General features: G+C 41.3%; 1 protein-coding gene across 5 annotated transcripts; it reads left to right on the forward strand.

Moving 5' to 3' along the window:
- Positions 1 to 5,333: 5,333 nt before the first annotated feature.
- On the forward strand, positions 5,334 to 19,014 carry LOC133541443 (cytochrome P450 2K1-like). 5 transcript variants are annotated; one of them, XM_061884874.1, is made up of 13 exons: positions 5,334 to 5,514; positions 5,713 to 5,911; positions 7,301 to 7,463; positions 10,070 to 10,219; positions 10,292 to 10,452; positions 14,822 to 15,001; positions 15,082 to 15,223; positions 15,298 to 15,482; positions 15,562 to 15,703; positions 15,773 to 15,945; positions 17,472 to 17,599; positions 18,267 to 18,563; positions 18,624 to 19,014. In XM_061884874.1, exons 1-11 carry the CDS (start codon positions 5,501 to 5,503, stop codon positions 17,493 to 17,495), a joined length of 1,533 nt encoding a protein of 510 aa, XP_061740858.1. In that variant the 5' UTR covers positions 5,334 to 5,500; the 3' UTR covers positions 17,496 to 17,599; positions 18,267 to 18,563; positions 18,624 to 19,014. The 5 variants fall into 5 exon arrangements, with proteins under 5 accessions (XP_061740858.1, XP_061740861.1, XP_061740862.1 ...); XM_061884877.1 differs by having other exon boundaries at positions 5,340 to 5,514; positions 15,773 to 15,903; XM_061884878.1 differs by having other exon boundaries at positions 5,340 to 5,514; positions 7,349 to 7,463.
- Positions 19,015 to 19,207: the final 193 nt, after the last annotated feature.

Genomic DNA, 19,207 nt, shown 5'->3' on the forward strand with positions numbered 1-19,207 from the left:
AAGGGATCCTGGGTATTTGTTCTGTTGTGTTACGGTACGGATGTTCTCCCGAAATGTGTTTGTCATTCTTGTTTGGTGTGGGTTCACAGTGCGGCACATATTTGTAACAGTGTTAAAGTTGTTTATACGGCCACCCTCAAGTGTCACCTGTATGGTTGTTGACCATGTATGCATTGTATTTACTTATGAGTATGAATAAGCCGCTTACATTATGAAGCTGCTCGTACGGAGGATAAGCGGACATGACGACAGGTTTTAGAGAATGTTAAAGGCAGTGCCTTTAAGGCATGGCCCCCAATAATGTTGTCCGGGTGGAAATCGGGAGATATTCGGGAGAATGGTTGCCCAGGGAGATTTTCGGGAGGGGCACTGAACTTCAGAAGTCTCCCGGGAAAAGCGGGAGGGTTGGCAAGTATGAATATTAGCGGTGTATGCGGTGTTACAGCGGCACAGCCACTGTATAATACCGGCGGGCCAGCTCTAATGTTTATTTGATATTGCCACAAGGGCCAAATGAAATTACATGGCGGGCCAAATTTGGCCCGCGGGCCAGAGTTTGACACCCATGGATTATAAAGTCATACCTGAAAGTCGGAGGGGTGTGGTGACCGCCAGTGTCTCTGAGTGAAGCCATGGAGGAGCCAAGAAAGCCGCAGCTGCTTCTTTGACAGCTGCTGGAGGACGCAAGCTCCGCTCATGTCTCCGGTAAGAGCCGACTCATTACCACAATTTTCTCAACGAAACCTGCCGGTGGACATGTGGTAGAGAAACATGTTCGCTTGACCGCTCTGTTCCATATTAAAGCTTTCACAACAAACAAAGAAACACCGGCTGTGTTCTGGTCGCTAAAGGCAGCTGCAATCCACCGCTTTCCACCAACAGCATTCTTCTTTGACGTCTCCATTATTAATTGAACAAATTGCAAAAGATTCAGCAACACAGACGTCCAAAATACTGTGTAATTATGCGATTAAAGCAGACGACTTTTAGCCGTGAGTGGTGCTGGGATAATATGTCCCATCCAAACAATAACGTCACAAGCACGCGTCAACATCCCGCGACTTTTTCAACAGACACTCCGCGGGAAATTTAGAATTGCAATTTAGTAAACTAAACCGTCCGTATTGGCATGTGTTGCAATGTTAATATTTCATCATTGATATATAAACTATCAGACTGCGTGGTCGCTAGTAGTGGGTTTCAGTAGGCCTTTAAATCCTTGAAAAAGTCGCCAGCGTACAAACAATGCGGTGCTTATCCGGTGTTGTTCTGGCATCTGCCACTAGTTGGCGACGTCACACACTTGATGACTTGTTCTAACGTCGTTCATGTTGTCAATACAGTGGTACCTCAATTTTCAGGCACATTGTCTTCCAAGCTCGTGTATCAAAATACTCATATGTGGAAGCAGTCCCACCCATTCAAATGAATTGAAGTCAATTTGAATCCAACCATGAATTGATTAACGTGGACCCCGACTTAAACAAGTTGAAAAACTTATTCGGGTGTTACCATTTAGTGGTCAATTGTACGTAATATGCACTGTATTGTGCAATCTACTAATAAAAGTATCAATCAATCAATCAATCAATCCAGTTGGTTGCTTTACACTCATTCCTCTACCACACCAGTTGTGTGCTGTGAGTCGCCACGGAGGAGAAGTTGTTTAGATAAAAGTCAAAGGAGTGTCTAATACCTTTGCACTCACTCTGTCAATTTAGGATCAATGATTAACATTACAATCTGATAAGAATATCACAGAATTGCAAATAATGACCGAAATGTAACATTTGAAATACTTTCAAATGATCGGCATTGTTACTTTTACCTACTCTGTAGTAGACAATGTGTTTCTAATTGTTTTAAAATGGTCAAATACCATACACATTTGGATCCGCTTTGGACTGGACTCTTGCGACTGTGTTGGATCCATTATGGATTGAACTTTCACAGTATCATGTTGGACCCGCTCGACATCCATTGCTTTCCTCCTCTCCAAGGTTCTCATTGTCATTATTGTCACCGACGTCCCACTGGGTGTGAGTTTTCCTTGCCCTTATGTGGGCCTACCGAGGATGTCGTGGTGGTTTGTGCAGCCCTTTGAGACACTAGTGATTTAGGGCTATATAAGTAAACATTGATTGATTGATTGATATTTTGTTTTGTGATTCTGTATTACAATCGTTTGTATATTATAAATAAATAAGTAAATACAAATTTAGACTTTCCTGATACTGTCACTATCTCCTCGTAATACAATTTGCCCTCTTTAACAGTGGTTCTCAACCTTTTTTCAGTGATGTACCCCCTGTGAACATTTTTTTAATTCAAGTACCCCCTAATCAGAGCAAAGCCTTTTTGATTGAAAAAAAGAGATAAAGAAGTAAAATACAGCACTATGTCATCAGTTTCTGATTTATTAAATTGTATAACAGTGCAAAATATTGCTCATTTGTAGTGGTCTTTCTTGAACTATTTGGAAAAAAAGATATAAAACTAACTAAAAACTTGTTGAAAAATAAACAAGTGAATCAATTATAAATAAAGATTTCTACACATAGAAGTAATCATCAACTTAAAGTGCCCTCTTTGGGGATTGTAATAGAGATCCATCTGGATTCATGAACTTAATTCTTGTCACAACAAGGCTTGGACGTGGATTGTTTCTTCGATGCAGATGAGAATCAGCACGAGTGCAGCGTGGACGTGAGTACATGCTTGTTTATTTAAACACTATAATCAAAAATAATCAAACTAAGGGCGCTCACAAGGAGGTACAGACACTTGGCTATGAATAAACAAAAGACTAGCATAAATGCTGGCAAACTACAAACATGAAACAAAAACACTTGCTCGATTGGCAAGAATAATAATAAACTATAAACAAAACTAGCACAATGGCATGAATACAAAAACTTACACGGCTTGGAACTATGGACAAGGACATGAAGGAGGTGCAGCATGGGTAGGGTGCGTGCGCATGTGAGATCCCAGAATGATGAACAGAAAGAAAATTACTTAAATACTGGCTGTGATAATCAGGAACAGGTGCGGGACTGAGGGCAGGGGCGTGACAAGGTGGGAACTAATACGTTGGCATGGAAACAAACAAAACCAGGAAGTGCAAAACGTGACTGAATGTCCAAAATCAAAAACATAACATGACAAAACAAAACATGATCCATAGGTGTGACAATTTATAAACATTTTTTCACAAAAAAAAGAAATCTTTAACATCAATATTAATGGAACATGTCCACAAAAAAATCGAGCTGTCAACACTGAATATTGCAATGTTGTATTTCTTTTCAGAGTTTATGAATGTCAGGCTTTCCCCCTGACAGTTTGTCTATGTTTTAGTTTTTTCCTCTGCATTTTTCTGTTTCCTCTGTGTTTAGTATCTCCTGTCTTTAGTTCCTGTCTAGTGCTCTTATTTTGTCAGCTTCCTGTCTTGTTCCCTGAGTGCTGTGTTCCTCCTCAGCTGCGGCTGATTGGCACCTGGCCACACCTGTTGCCAATCAGCCTGCTCCTATTTGTACCTGCTTTGTCTTGTGTCAGTTGCTGGATCATTGTATTGTCATTCGGACTTGTCGTTGCCATATGTTGCTCTTGTCGTGTCTGTGATTCTTTTCAGCTATTACCTGTCATGCTACATTTTGACCTGGTCGTCGTAGCGGTAAGTTGTTCTTGTTAGCCATTAGTGATTTCCAGTTTTTCTGTTTGCTATCCTCTAGCTTCCATGCTAAAGTCCTTTTTTGTTTTCTAGCTTCCAGTTCTAGCTCCTTTAGTTTGTTATTCCGCCCACGTGCGTGCTTTTTGTTTGTTCTTGTTCTATTTATATTAAATAATGTCTTCATATTCTATGCCTGCCTCCGTCTCTGCATCTTGGGGTTCAACAACTAATGCCCCTGATAATGAACTTACATTCATATTTTGTTGAAGTAATATTCAATAAATATATTTATAAACGATTTTTGAATTGTTGCTATTTTTAGAATATTTTTTAAAAATCTCACGTACCCCTTGGCATACCTTCAAGTACCCCCAAGGGTATGCGTACCCCCATTTGAGGACCACTGGGCTACAGCATCCCGGATACAATCTAGGCGGAAGCGGGGTAGACCCTATACAAGTCGCCACTTCATCCCAGGACCCAGATAAGATTTATATAATACCAAAAGCAGTATGTAAATACAGTAAATGTATGAAGTACAGTCATAAAATATTAATTTTCGGAAATTCTAAAAACCTGTTTAATTGTTGTTATATAGACATGGATTTAGAAGTATGAAGAAAGAGGCTATATTGCCAAAAGTATTTGGCCACCTGCCTTGACTCACATAAGAACTTGGAGTGCCATCCCATTCCTAACCCATAGGGTTCAATATGATGTCAGTCTACCTTTTGCAGCTATTACAGCTTCAACTCTTCTGGGAAGGCTGTCCACAAGGTTGCGGAGTGTCTTTTTGGGAATTTTCGACCATTCTTCCAAAAGCGCATTTTTGAGGTCACACACTGATGTTGGTCGAGAAGGCCTGGCTTTCAGTCTCCATTCAAATTAATCCCAAAGGTGTTCTATCGGGTTCAGGTCAGGACTCTGTGCAGGCCAGTCAAGTTAATCTACATCAGACTCTGTCATCCATGTCTTTATGGATGTCCCAACTGTTCCCACAAAGTTGGGAGCATGGAATTGTCCAAAAAGTTTTGGTATCTTGGAGCATTCAAAGTTCCTTTCACCGGAACTAAGGAGCCAAGCCCAACTCCTGAAAAACAACCCCACACCATAATTCCTCCGCTGACCCTTCTCTGTCAGTTTACATGGCCTACCACTTCGTGGGTGAGTTGCTGTTGTTCCCAAACTCTTCCATATTCTTACAATAAAGCCGACAGTTGACTTTGCAATATTTAGGAGCGAGGAAATTTAGAGACTGGATTTGTTGCACAGGTGGCATCCTATGACAGTTCCACACTGGAAATCACTGAGCTCCTGAGAGCGGCCCATTCTTTCACAAATGTATGTAGAAACAGTCCCCATGCCTAAGTGCTTGATTTTATGCACCCATGGTGATTAGGACACCTGATTCTGATCATTTGGGTGGGTGGCCAAATACTTTTGGCAATATAGTGTATGTAGACAATCCAAACAATGCACTTTTGTCAAGTAGTACATGAATCCAAGGTGTTGATCACCTGACTTGCCTCAATGAACTTTGTATTTTTTTATATGAATTGATTTATTTTGTTTCAACACGCCCACTGGATTGTAATTGGAGGAACAGATCCTGCTCAGTTTATATAGAGAGCCACTGAGCGTGTGCAGCAAGCATGTTTGAAGAGCTCCTGCAGGCTCCTGCTTTGGACTCCTAGTTGGGGCTTCTTGCAGGTTTGTTCCTCCAATCACACGCCAGTGGGAGTGTGATTGGAAGAACAAATCCTGCTCATCTTTTATAGAGAGCTACTGAGCGTGTGCAGCAAGTGTGTTTGTGAAGGTGTGGCAAGTATGAGTAGAACAGAGTGAGTACAATGTGTGGATCACCTGACATTCGTCTATGAACTTTGTATTCTTTGTTTGATTACATTTATTTGGTTGACGGGACTATTTTAACACGCCTTCTGGAGTGTGATTGGAAGAGCAGATCCTGCTCAGCTTTTATAGAGAGCCACTAAGCGTTTGCAGCAAGTGTATTTGTGAAGGTTTGTGCCCTGACACAGCATGTTTGAAGAGCTCCTGCAGGTTCCTGCTTTGGCCTCCTGGTTGGGGCTTCTTGCAGGCTTGCTGGCCGTCTATCTTTTGTACTCCAGTGGGACTTTCCAAGATAAACAGAAACGTCCTCCTGGACCCAGACCTCTTCCCTTGCTTGGTAACCTGCATCAGTTGGATCTCGAGAGGCTTGATCAGTCCCTTTTCAAAGTGAGTCATTCTTATTTTTCATACTGATGTACAGTTTAAAGGGGCACATTATCACCAAACCTATGTAAGCGTCAATATATACCTTGATGTTGCAGAAAAAATACCATATATTTTTTTTACCGAAAACTCTTAATGGGTGAATTTTGGCGAATTAAACGCCTTTCTATTTATCGCTCTCGGAGCGATGACGTCAGAACGTGACGTCAGCTAGGTAATAAAGCCGACATTTTCTCAAACACATTGCAAACACCGGCTCCCAGCTCTGTTATTTTCCGTTTTTTCGACTATTTTCTGGAACCTTGGAGACACCATGCATCCTCGGTGTGTTGTCCGAGGGTGTAACAACACTAACAGGGAGGGATTCAAGTTGCACCCCTGGCCCAAAGATCAGAAAGTAGCAAGAAATTGTACGAAATTTGTTCAAAATACGAGAGTGTGGGGAAAGCCGACGAAATGGTCAGCCGTTTGTTCTGCACACTTTACCGACGAAAGCTATGCTACTACAGAGATGGCAAGATTGTGTGGATATCCTGCGACACTCAAAGCAGATGCATTTCCAAAGATAAAGTGGAAGAAATCTGTCGCCAGACCCCCATTGAATGTGCACATTTGACCGGCGATGCTAAGGCAGACATGGCCCAGAGATGTATGGATAACCTGCAGATGCTTTTCCAACGATAAAATCAACTAAATCACAAAGGTGAGTTTTGTTGATGTTATTGACTTATGTGCTAATCAGACATATTTGGTCGCGGCATGACTGCCAGCTAATCGATGCAAACATGCTCTGTAGGTTAGCTGTATGTACATTTGAAAATACATTTTCATCCAGCGTTTCCCTCCACCCACATTTAATGCCAAACAAACACTTACCAATTCACGGATTTAAGTTGATCCAGTGTCATGAGATGCGAAACTTCCGATCGTTGGTCTGCACATTTTACCGGCGATGCTAAGGCAGACATGGCCGAATAGCGTCAATAGCTATTCGCTCAATAGCTTCAGTTTCTTCTTCAATTTTGTTTTCGCTATCTGCCTCCTTACTCCAACCATCCGTTTCAATACATGCGTAATCTGTTGAATCGCTTAAGCCGCTGAAATCAGGGTCTGAATCTGAGCTAATGTCGCTATATCTTGCTGTGCTATCCGTATTGGCATCACTGGATGACGTCACAGGAAAATGGACCGTGGCTTCACAGATAGCGAAAATCAGGCACTTTGAAGTTTTTTTTTAGGGATATTCCGGGATGGGTACAATTTTGAAAAAAAATTTGGAAAATAAAATAAGCCACTGGGAACTGATTTTTATTGGTTTTAACCCTTCTGAAATTGTGATAATGTTCTCCTTTAAGTGCATGTGTTGCATGGACCTAATCCTGATTTGTTTAGCTGTCTAAAAGGTATGGACCGGTGTTAACCGTCTACTTGGGACTCAAGAAGGTGGTGGTCCTGGCTGGATGCAAGACAGTCAGACAGGCGCTCATCAACCATGCTGAGGAGTTTGGGGAGAGAGAACTCAGCCCTTTATTCCACGATTTCTCCAAAGGGCATGGTAAATATTTCTTATGTCTCTAGGGATCTTGAAGGTCACCAAAAGCTACCAGGAACAGTTTCTCCAAGCTGGCAAAATATACAACTATAATCAAAATAAAATGTAGCGGTATTAGTGTCTGCATGTTGCTAATGGAAATTGTTTATGACAGTCCGATAAAAATTGCATGTGTAGTCAGTGTCTCCCAGATTTGCGATCTATTTGTGCCATCGGCAGCGTACCCAGGGATACAGTTTTGCATAAGTGACAATAGAGAGTTCTTTACTGTCATGGCACAAAATTACATTTTCAGCACAGACCTTTTCAAATCAATGATGCTTCTATTTTTCAAAAAAGGCTATACAAATGTTACACAAATCTTTATTAGTTTATTGTACCAACATATATTTTTCCTGTTACATTAAATGGTTTGATTGATTGATTGATTAAAACTTGTATTAGTAGATTGCACAGTAAAGTACATATTCCGTACAATTGACCACTAAATGGTAACACCCGAATAAGTTTTTCAACTTGTTATAAGTCGGGGTCCATGTTAATCAATTCATGGTAATTCATGGTTTTACTGAATTTTTCAATTGTTGTTGGTTATTGTATTAGCACAGTACACAACAGGCTGCTCTTTGGACACATCTGCCTTATTAGTTATTTGCCTTTAATTATTCAGGCCTTCCTGAATATTAAAATGTGGTTATACTGATAAGTAAACAGTACTTTAAACTAGAGGTGAAAACTGTTGTATTTTGAACAAGGATTTGACCCCAGGATGCAGAGATGGGAGGCAAGGTTTAATCACAAATTAAGTTGTCTCTAATAAGTCCAAAAAACGGATTTAACTAATGGTGATGGGGCAGAAGTGCACACTATGGAAGTACAAAAACAGAAGGAGGACCCTCGGTTGTCGGCAAATGGTTCCAACGGAAAAAACTTCTCTCAATTACTGAGGAACTAGGGAGCAAAAAACAAGAGGTAAGGAATGATGATAAAAAAAGAGAGACAATGTACCGAGTTTGAGGATGCGAGTCAGGCTTAAGCACATGGAAAGTTCAGGTGTTAATAACCGGCAAGGAGTAGCTGGCTGTGATGAACTTATATACTGCCGAGTAGCGATTAGTTGCAGGTGTGTCTCGCTGGAACTAATGGATAGAGGAGAAACTGACAAAAAAGGCAACAAGGAGAAGACAGGGAAATAACAAAAACACAACAAAAACAATCCCAACTCAGGGTTGTTAATTGATATTCTCCATAATGAAGTTGTAAAAATAAGCACACAAAGGAATTACATTAGTATACACAAAGTGCACATACATGCAGGAATCATGTTAAATAGACAATACAGTTTGGTATAAACTGAAAAAAGCAATACAATTTTAACAATGGTTGGCTCTCATGACACTAGCTTAATGCTAACGTACAACTGACGAAGCCACTGACAGGCCAACAAAAATTAGTATAATCAAAATGTATTATTTTATTATAATTAGGTTAAAATTCATGGAAAAGCTACCATTAAGTGTTGTAATGACAAAGGGCACAACTAACAAGTACATTAATTCTAACTTCAGTACCAGCATCAAGTACACCACAAATGCACAGTGTATCAAAACAACCCAACGGCTATTGATCTAACGTCGTAAAGGGGAACTGTACTTTTTTCTTTTTTTTTTAATTTTGCCTGTCGTTCATAATCATTATGAAAGATATGACGACGGATGTATTTTGTTTTTAATGCATTCTAAATAATAGATAAACTGAAATAAAAACGGCTAATTGGAGCTCCACTATTCTGCCTGTAAAATCCACTAAATATCCATTCAAAAAGTCCCAACAATACTCAAATTGCATTTCATGACTTAAATATTAACCAACTATTTGTGATATTGTTATTATAAGTGCTAACGCAGAGACACAGATGCCAAATCCAACCACTTTCATGTGGTATTGGACAGAAAGGAGGACTTTTTTTTCCTCCATTTGAAAATGCGGACGTTATCAGCACCACTGTCTAATTCCAATCAATGCAAGTCATCAGAATCAAATACACCAACTTATATTCTTGTCTTCATGAAAGAAAGGAATCTATGTGTGTTAAACATGCTTGTATTATCATTAAACACCATTAACTTGTTAACAAAAATGTCTCTTTCAAAAATAAATAAATATAAATTATAAATAGGAATGAGGTAGATCTCCTCGACTTGGTCAATTGAAAAGTAGCTCGCCTGCAGAAAAAGTGTGAGCGCCCCTGACTTAGTCTGTGTATCATTCACATTCGTTGTTGTTTTTTTTTCATTTGAAACTAGCACAAAACGTGGATAACCACTTGTGTTTTCATAAATTGTTTTTTAAAGTAAAACAACCATTTTTTGTTTTTAGTCAGTCATCAATTAAATCAAACATGAAGATGGTGGATAACAATTCAATGTGTATGCCAAATCACTGTTTGTGACCCTCGGCCCCACACCCAGAAAAGTACACTTGAGATGGAGAAATTTACAAGACAGAAAAAGGACAGGAAAAGTGGAAGGAACATGATGTCAGGCAGAAACAGAAATTACACTAAAACTTGTTTTCTCATGTAAAACACACTTGTCACTTGCTTACAGGCATAGCATTCTCCAATGGTGATGGCTGGAAGGAAATGAGGCGTTTTACCTTAACGACTCTAAGAGATTTTGGGATGGGCAAGAGACTCAGTGAGGAGAAAATCACTGAGGAGTGTCACTACCTGATTGAAGAGTTTGAAAAACATGAAGGTAACTTTTTATTGACTTAAATCCACTTTTTTTTTTGAAGTATGGTTTCAAAAGCACTCCGTCTTTCCTCAGACAAAGCCTTTGACAACACAGAGATCATCACCTACGCAGCTTCGAATATCATTTCTGCCATCATATTCGGAAAGAGGTTTGACTTCAAAGATCCAGTCCTCCAAGAAATGGTGGAAAATGACAAAGAAGTCAGCCGTCTGTCTGCATCAGCTTCCATTGTGGTACTCCATTAACACATTATGTATTTATAAGGCCTAAAACCATAAGTTCATTGCGCTGCTTTTCCTTATGTGGACTTCCCAGAGACTTTATTAGTACAAGTAGCAACGAAGAGGCGGTTGTATGTAAAATTTGTTTCTAGTGGCTGTATTAAAGGCCTACTGAAATGAGATTTTCTTATTTAAACGGGGATAGCAGGTCCATTATATGTGTCATACTTGATCATTTCGAGATATTGCCATATTTTTGCTGAAAGGATTTAGTAGAGAACATCCACGATAAAGTTCGCAACTTTTGGTCGCTAACAGAAAAGCCTTGACTTTACCGGAAGTCGCAGACGATGATGTCACATGTTGATGGCTCCTCACTTCCTCACATTGTTTTTAATGGGAGCCTCCAACAAAAAGAGCTATTCAGACCGAGAAAACGACAATTTCCCCATGAATTTGAGCGAGGATGAAAGATTCGTGTTTGAGGATATTGATAGCGACGGACTAGAAAAAAAACAAAAGTAAAAAAAAAAAAAAACGCGATTGCATTGGGACGGATTCAGATGTTTTTTTAGACACATTTACTAAGATAATTCTGGGAAATCCCTTATCTTTCTATTGTGTTGCTAGTGTTTTAGTGAGTTTAACAGTACCTGATAGTCGGAGGTGTGTGTCCACGGGTGTCTTGACGCCAGTGTCTCAGGGAAGTCGACGGCAGCTTTATGGACGGCGCAAGCTCAGCTGATCTCAGGTAAGAAGCGACTTTTTGCCACAATTTTCTCACCAAAACCTGCTGGTTGACATTCGGTTAGGATCCATGTTCGCTTGACCGCTCTGATCCATAGGAAAGTTTCACCTCCGGGAATTTTAAACAAGGAATCACCGTGTGTTTGTGTGGCTAAAAGCTAAAGCTTCCCAACTCCATCTTTCTACTTTGACTCCTCCAATATTAATTGAACAAATTGCAAAAGATTCAGGAAAAAAGATGTCCAGAATACTGTGTAATTATGCCGTTAAAGCAGACGACTTTTAGCTGTGTGTGTGTGCGCAGCGCTCATATTTCCGAACACCCCGTGACGTCACCCGTACACGTCATCATTACGCGACGTTTTCAAGAAGAAACTCCCGGGAAATTTAAAATTGTAATTTAGTAAACTAAAAAGGCCGTATTGGCATGTGTTGCAATGTTAATATTTCATCATTGATATATAAACTATCAGACTGCGTGGTGGGTAGTAGTGGGTTTCAGTAGGCCTTTAAAATACACACCAGAAAGATAGTTTTTGTACCAAGAGAACTATTTGAGACGCTTCAACAAAGTAAATAATTGAGTCTGCCACCAAGGAGTTTTATAACTACCTTGGCAACATCAGCCCCAGAAATAGAAGAGCCCACCACAGATTCCACAGGTACTGTTTCCTCGTAGGAAGACGTGTGTATGTGTGTGCGCGTGTATGTTTTGGACAAAAAATATGCGACGTACAAGACAAGTTTTCATACAAACAAGTGTAATTGTGTTTAATTTTTTAAATACGTTTTTTTTTTTGTCATTTATTACTGTATTTTTCGGAGTATAAGTCCCACCTGCCAAAATGCATGACAAAAAAGGAAAAAAAAACATATATAAGTCGCACTGGAGTATATGTCACATTTTTGGGGGAAATTTATTTGATAAAACCCAACACCAAGAATAGACATTTGAAAGGAAATTTTAAATAAATAAAGAATAGTGAACAACAGCTACAATCGGGCGGAAGGCGGGGTACACCCTGGACAAGTCGCCACCTCGCCAGCGCCCCCCGCGACCCCAAAAAAGGGAATAAGCGGTAGGAAATGGATGGATGGATAGTGAACAACAGGCTGAATAAGTCAACGTTATATGACACATAAATAACCAACTGAAAACGTGCCTGATATGTTAACATAACATATTATGTTAAGAGTTATTCAAATAACTATAAAATATAGAACATGCTATACATTTACCAAACAATCTGTCACTCCTAATCGCTAAATCCCATGAAATCTTATACGTCTAGTTGCTTACGTGAATGAGCTAAATAATATTATTTGATATTTTACGGTAATGTGTTAAAAATTTCACACATAAGTCGCTCCTGAGTATAAGTCGCACCCCCAGCCAATAATGAAAAAAACTGCGACTTGTAGTCTGAAAAATACGGTAGTTGAGTCTGCCACCGAGGAGTTTTATACCTACCTTGGCAACATCAGCCCCAGAAATAGAAGAGCCCACCACAAATTCCACAGGTACTGCTTCCTCGTAGGAAGACGTGTGTGTGTGTGTGTGTGTGCGTTTTGTAAAATATTCTGTTGAGATCCGCTTTTCGGTTCTCCACATATTTTTGTTTATTGATCCAGTTGTTGTATCACTCAGTTGTTTCCATGGTTTTTATCATTGAGTTTCACCTGCTACTCACGGTCCTGCACACCTGTCCTCACTAATCACCTGCCTTATATATATTCCTGCCTCTTTTGTTGTTCGGCCTGGGACCCAAGTTTGTTTTCACACAACGGTACGTCTGCATTTCAGGTTTGCTTACACGCAACTAGTTTCTTCTGATCATTCCTATATGTTTGTTCACGCTAGCTTTCACGCTATGCCCTTGTATTATTCCAGCTCTCACGCTGAAGAATTGTTTTTCCCTTTTGTGTGCCTTCATGCCCGTTTAGTTTGTCTATTTGTATTTCCTAGCTTTCATGCTGGCGTCTTTTGTTTGTTCTTTTCTACTAGCTCCAGTATTTTGGTTCTCTAGCTTTTGTTACATAAATAAATCTGTTAAATCTTACCTTTGCTGTGTTCACGTTCGACGCATCCACGAGGGGACAACATTGGCACTACGATGCCACACAGGCGTAACATATACGACGTACAATACACGTTTTCGTACAAACAAGTGTAAATGTGTTTAATTATTTAAATACGTTTTTATTTTTTATTTTTTTTCGATTATTATTTTTTTTATTTACACTGTTTAGGTGTTAGAATAATCTGCGATTGTATTTTGGAACCCTCTGCGTCTAGTGGATTTGTACAGTTTATATTTACTTATTCAGCATTATTGTTCTTTAAAGGCCTACTGAAACCCACTACTACCGACCACACAGTCTGATAGTTTATATATCAATGATGAAATATTAACATTGCAACACATGCCAATACGGCCTTTTTAGTTTACTAAATTGCAATTTTAAATTTCGCCCGAAGTATCCTGTTGAAAACGTCGCGGTATGATGACACGTGCGCGTGACGTCACGGATTGGAGCGGACATTTTTTTTGTAGCCCGATCCCTGGTATAAGTCGTCTGCTTTAATCGCATGATTACACAGTATTCTGGACATCTGTGTTGCTGAATCTTTTGCAATTTGTTCAATTAATAATGGAGACGTCAAAGAAGAAAGATGTAGGTGGGAAGCGGTGTATTGCGGCTGCCTTTAGCAACACAAACACAGTCGGTGTTTCCTTGTTTACATTCTTAAAGGTGAAGCTTTACTATGGAACAGAGCGGTCAAGCGAACATGGTTCCCGACCACATGTCAACCGGCAGGTTTCGGTGAGAAAATTGTGGTAATGATTCGGCTCTTACCGTAGACATGAGCGGAGCTTGCGTCGTTCCTCGTGAACCTGTCAAAGAGGCAGCTGCGGACTGTCTTGCCTCCTCCGACCGGCCGCCCCCGAATCTGGGATGCTTCCTACGTGGAGGAGGGGAAAAAAAGCTCAGCCCGGCCCGACCGGCTGCCTTCGCTTCGCCTCGTCGAGAAACATGGCTTCCCTCAGAGACACTGGCGGTCACCACAGTTCCACACCCCTCCGACTTTCAGGTACGACAGTATAATCTCGCTACAACACTAGTAACACAATAGGCAGATAAGGGATTTTCCAGAAATATCCTAGTAAATGTGTCTAATAACATCTGAATCGCTCCCACTGCCATCATCTTTTTTTTTTCTAGTCTTCACTCTCATTTTCCTCATCCACAAATCTTTTATCCTCGCTCAAATTAATGGGGAAATCGTCGGTTTCTCGGTCCGAATCGCTCTCGCTGCTGGTGGCCATGATTGTAAACAATGTGAGGATGTGAGGAGCTCCACAACACGTGACGTCACGCGCACATCGGCTGCTACTTCGGTACAGGCAAGGCTTTTTTTTATTAACGACCAAAAGTTGCGAATTGTATCGTCGATGTTCTCTACTAAATCCTTTTAGCAAAAATATGGCAATATTGTGAAATGGTCAAGTATGACACAAAGAATGGACCTGCTATCCCAGTTTAAATAAGAAAATCTAATTTCAGTAGGCCTTTAAAAGTGATGATTGTGTTACTCACCAAAGGGAATAATGTCTATTTTGTTCCCTGACAGATCTACAATACGTTTCCAATGCTGGGTCCCTGGCTTAAAAACTGGAGGGATTTCATGAAAAAAATAGAGGATAACACCCTGCACATGTTGCACTTGATAAACAAACTAAAGGAAACTTTCAATCCTGACATATGTCGGTGCTTTATCGATGCTTTCTGCACACGTAAACTGAGTCTGAAGGTAGGACGACATTGTGTTTACATTTTTACCTCTCTTTAACGCAACCGTGCATGTCAAAAATATCTGATGTGTTTCGTAAGGAGTCTGACGCTCAGAGGGTGCACTACCATGATGACAACCTGGTCTACAGTGTGATGGATTTGTTTGGCGCTGGAACTGACACAACATCCAACACTCTTCGCTGGAGTCTACTTTTAATGGCCAAATACCCTCAAATACAAGGTGCACATCATAATAATATTGCATGAGAGAGTAGTGGTGGAGTGGCATTACTAACAGTGGTATATTTCCTGCAGATCGGGTCCAGGACGAGCTTAGTAGAGTGGTGGGAGACCGTCAGATCACAATGGAGGACAGGAGGAACCTGCCTTACATCGATGCTGTCATCCACGAGACACAGAGGTTCGCCAACATCGTCCCCACTTCCGTCACTCACAGCACCAGCAGAGACGTCACCTTCCAGGGATACTTCATTGAAAAGGTCAGCGGCTGCTCCGTGAATAAATGATCCCAATTAAGTCAAAAGATAATTAATGCTTTTCGTCACTTGGTGCACCAAGGGGACCACTGTGCTCCCTCTGCTGACATCTGTCCTCTATGATGAGAGTGAGTGGGAGACACCAAACACCTTCAACCCTTCCCACTTCCTGGACAAGGAGGGTAAATTCATCAGGAGGGATGCTTTCTTGCCTTTCTCTGCAGGTACAACCTCTCTTTCTTTATTTGTTTTAGTTACTTGCTTTTTAGATTCACGGTACATTCCCTTTGCAGGCCGCAGGGCTTGTCTTGGGGAAGGTCTGGCCCGGATGGAGCTTTTCCTCTTCTTCACACACCTCCTGCAGCGCTTTCGATTCACCCCTGCACCCGGGATGTTGGAGGACCAGCTGGATTTGACCCCAGCGGTGGGCTTTACACTCAGTCCTCTACCACACCAGTTGTGTGCTGTGAGTCGCCACTGAGGAGGAGTTGTTTAGATAAAAGTAAAAGGAGTGTCTAATACCTTTGCACTCACTCTGTCAATTTAGGATCAATGATTAACATTGTCAACCTTATAAAGGGCTAAAATATCAAAGGATTGCAAATAATGACCAAAATGTGTGTGTACTTAGTGGCAGCATGGTCTTGGGTTCGATGCCCGGGCTCAGGGTCTCTCTGTGTGGAGTTTGCATGTTCTCCCCGTGACAGCGTGGGTTCCCTCCGGGCGGTAGTATATGGATGGATGGATGGTGGGAATTTGTAATGGTGTTAATGTGCTGTAAAACAAAATACATTTTGTTTTGTAATGTGTGGATTATATCATGGATAAATAAGTAAAATGCAAATTTGGACAGTCCTGATAATATAATAGACGTCGAAGACATCTACCTATTTGGAGCTGTGATCGCGGGGCACTTGCTGAATGGGCTGGGCATTACTCTGGTGTATCGACAAATTCGGAAGACGATGGCAGCCACTCAAGGGGCCCGACGGCTGTTCAACGCAATGGAAGGATTGGGTCGGGCTGTGGGAACACAGACTGGAGCGATTTCTGAGTTGAATTTCAAAATGGATCTCATCTTGGAAAAGTTTGCAGAGAAGGAATAATTAATTGGAATTGAAGAAATCCAGCATGGACAAACGGAGGAGATAAGTCACTATTTTTGTCTTCTCGAAGAAAAACAACTTCTTAATCTACGATTTGGACTCCCTTGAATGGCCTTGACACAGGAACAGGCTGTTCCGAAGAAAATGTCCCGAGGACTCCTCAAAGATAGACGTTTTTGACCTTCCTTTTTGTCAACAACACCTGCAGTCGAACTTTTATCGGCCTCAGTCATACAAAAACATTCATCATCTTTCCCAAGTTAATTGGGCATATATGCACACATGACCCCCACCTTTGAAATCAACGCCTTCACCACTGCTTGATTCCTCTGAGGCTGTGGATGGCTGAGCAGCGCTATACAGCGGCAGCGAGTCTCCTCAAACCCACCCCCTCCCTCTGTTGCAAGTTGGTGTGATATACGTACCATGTCTAAATGTGTTCCATGCTATGTGAGGTTTTTTTCCTTGGACTCAGTCTGGACCCCTCCTGAGGGTCTAGCCTTAGACTGATATTTTTTTTACTCACTCCCTCTCTCCCAATGTCACCCTTTTCTCACCTTTTTAAGGAGCGCCGTAAGTGGCTGACCCGTTGGCGGTCTCGTCTTGTCCTCCCCTGTAACGTATGTCTGCTCTTAGCGGGACTTGTACAAAAAAAATCAATCTTGTTGTACTTGTGCAATGACAATAAAGATCTATTCTATTCTATTCTACTCTAATCTCGTCAGAATATAACATTTCCACCGTTAAAGTCAAACATAATTGTGCATAATAGAATGAAAGTTCCAACACTTTGCCCTAAATTGTATGTGTTAATATTTAAAATATTAAACAATTATTCCTTTTCTTCTTTTGTGTAATGTCTGATGTCCAACTCGGTGTCGTGTAGCCATACCCGCATCTCTGGTCCTAGGAGGAAGAGGCTGGCTTCCGAGGGCGGTCCATGTACACTTTCTCATCATGGGGTTTTCTCATCAAGGACAAAGTGACATTGCATTGTGGGAATGTTCCAACAAGGTAAAGCTTTTACTGATTTTTTTTGTGCATTTTATAAACATATGACCAATATTAAAGTCACCAATTGTATTTTTGGTAACAAAACACTGCTATGTATATGTATGTATACAGTTGCAAGAAAAAAGTATGTGAACCGTTCGGGATTACTGGGATTTCTGCATGAATTGGTGATAAAATATCTTCTGCTCTTCATCAAAGTCACAACAAGAGACAGTCGTTTTCCACCCTGCACTGTGGGTGTTTACATGTTGTGTTCAATAAAAAGATGAAAACGTATATTTTTTTGTGCGGTATTAGTTAAAGCAGACTATTGTTGTGGCTTTGTTGAATATCATAACACGTTTTATGACCAATTTATGCAGAACTTCAAGTAATCAACCCGAGGGTCCCTGGTTCAATCCCCACCAAGTACCAACCTTGTCACGTTCGTTGTGTCCTGAGCAAGACACTTCACCCTTGCTCCTGATGGGTGCTGGTTAGCGCCTTGCATGGCAGCTCCCTCCATCAGTGTGTGAATGTGTGTGTGAATGGGTAAATGTGAAAGTAGTGTCAAAGTGCTTTGAGTACCTTGAAGGTAGAAAAGCGCTATACAAGTACAACCCATTTATCATTTAACCCATTTATATAAGGGGCAGATGTTGATTATATGGTCGGCGTTTTGCTCAAGGTCACCGCACTCGCATGACGCACTGTCCACCAAGACCCACGTCTTCATTGATGACCCAAAGGGACCGACCCCAGTCCGTGGACAGTTCAGCGTGGTCCATTGCCGGCCTCGTAGGTCGTCTCCTCCGATAGCGCCATCTCCTGGGTCTCAAATGTAGCGGTGGACTCGGGAGGCCCCGGCCGACTCCCACTCCTGCTTCCAAGCTGCTGCCAACCATGGAGATGTTCTCAGAGGTGGAGTTGAGCATCTCTTGTGCTGCCTTGATGTAGGAGTGGCGGGACTTTAGTCTGCTTGGAGGTACTGGTGTGACTGTGATGTTGTGCAAGATGTGCCAGTCATATTTTTGTGCCTTCCTAGCCAGGGTGAGGGTGGCAGCCTCCCGTCGGAGGCCGTCCGGTACTATTCCCGCAAGGACCGACAAGAGGGATGCAGTGGTAGGCTTCAAGCATCCAGTTGTTATCCGGAGGGAGGTATTAATATCCTTGTCGACCTTTCTCACATGAGGGCTTCTGCTCCAGACTGGGCTGCAGTCTTTCGTGCAGAAAATACCAGGGCTTGGGTGGATATTCACAGCATTTTAGCGGGGGCTCCCGAGTTTGTTCCAGCGGCGGCAGATCTGCGCGGCTCTGGATGTCAACTTTGCATGTTTAATGGTTTATATCCAAACATAAATTCAGTATGGAAAATATGTACTGACTCCAAACAATGCACTTTTGTCAAGTAGAACCATACTTGCCAACCTTGAGACCTCCGATTTCGGGAGGTGGGGGGTGTGGCCGGGGGTGGGGGTGGGGTGGGGGCATGGTTAAGAGCGGAGGAGTATATTTACAGCAAGAAGTATTTCATGTATATGTATATATATATATATATATATATATAAGAAATACTTGACTTCAGTGAATTCTAGCTATATATATATATATATATATATATATATATAT

This window comes from Nerophis ophidion, linkage group LG23, assembly GCF_033978795.1.
Source record: "Nerophis ophidion isolate RoL-2023_Sa linkage group LG23, RoL_Noph_v1.0, whole genome shotgun sequence".
Lineage (NCBI taxonomy): Eukaryota > Metazoa > Chordata > Actinopteri > Syngnathiformes > Syngnathidae > Nerophis > Nerophis ophidion.

Excerpts from the sequence above, each read along its gene's own strand:
- LOC133541443 (XM_061884874.1), top strand. Across the intron at positions 15,002-15,081 it reads CACGTAAACTGAGTCTGAAG|GAGTCTGACGCTCAGAGGGT; the intron begins GTAGGACGACAT and ends GTGTTTCGTAAG. Across the intron at positions 15,946-17,471 it reads TACCACACCAGTTGTGTGCT|CCATACCCGCATCTCTGGTC; the intron begins GTGAGTCGCCAC and ends GGTGTCGTGTAG.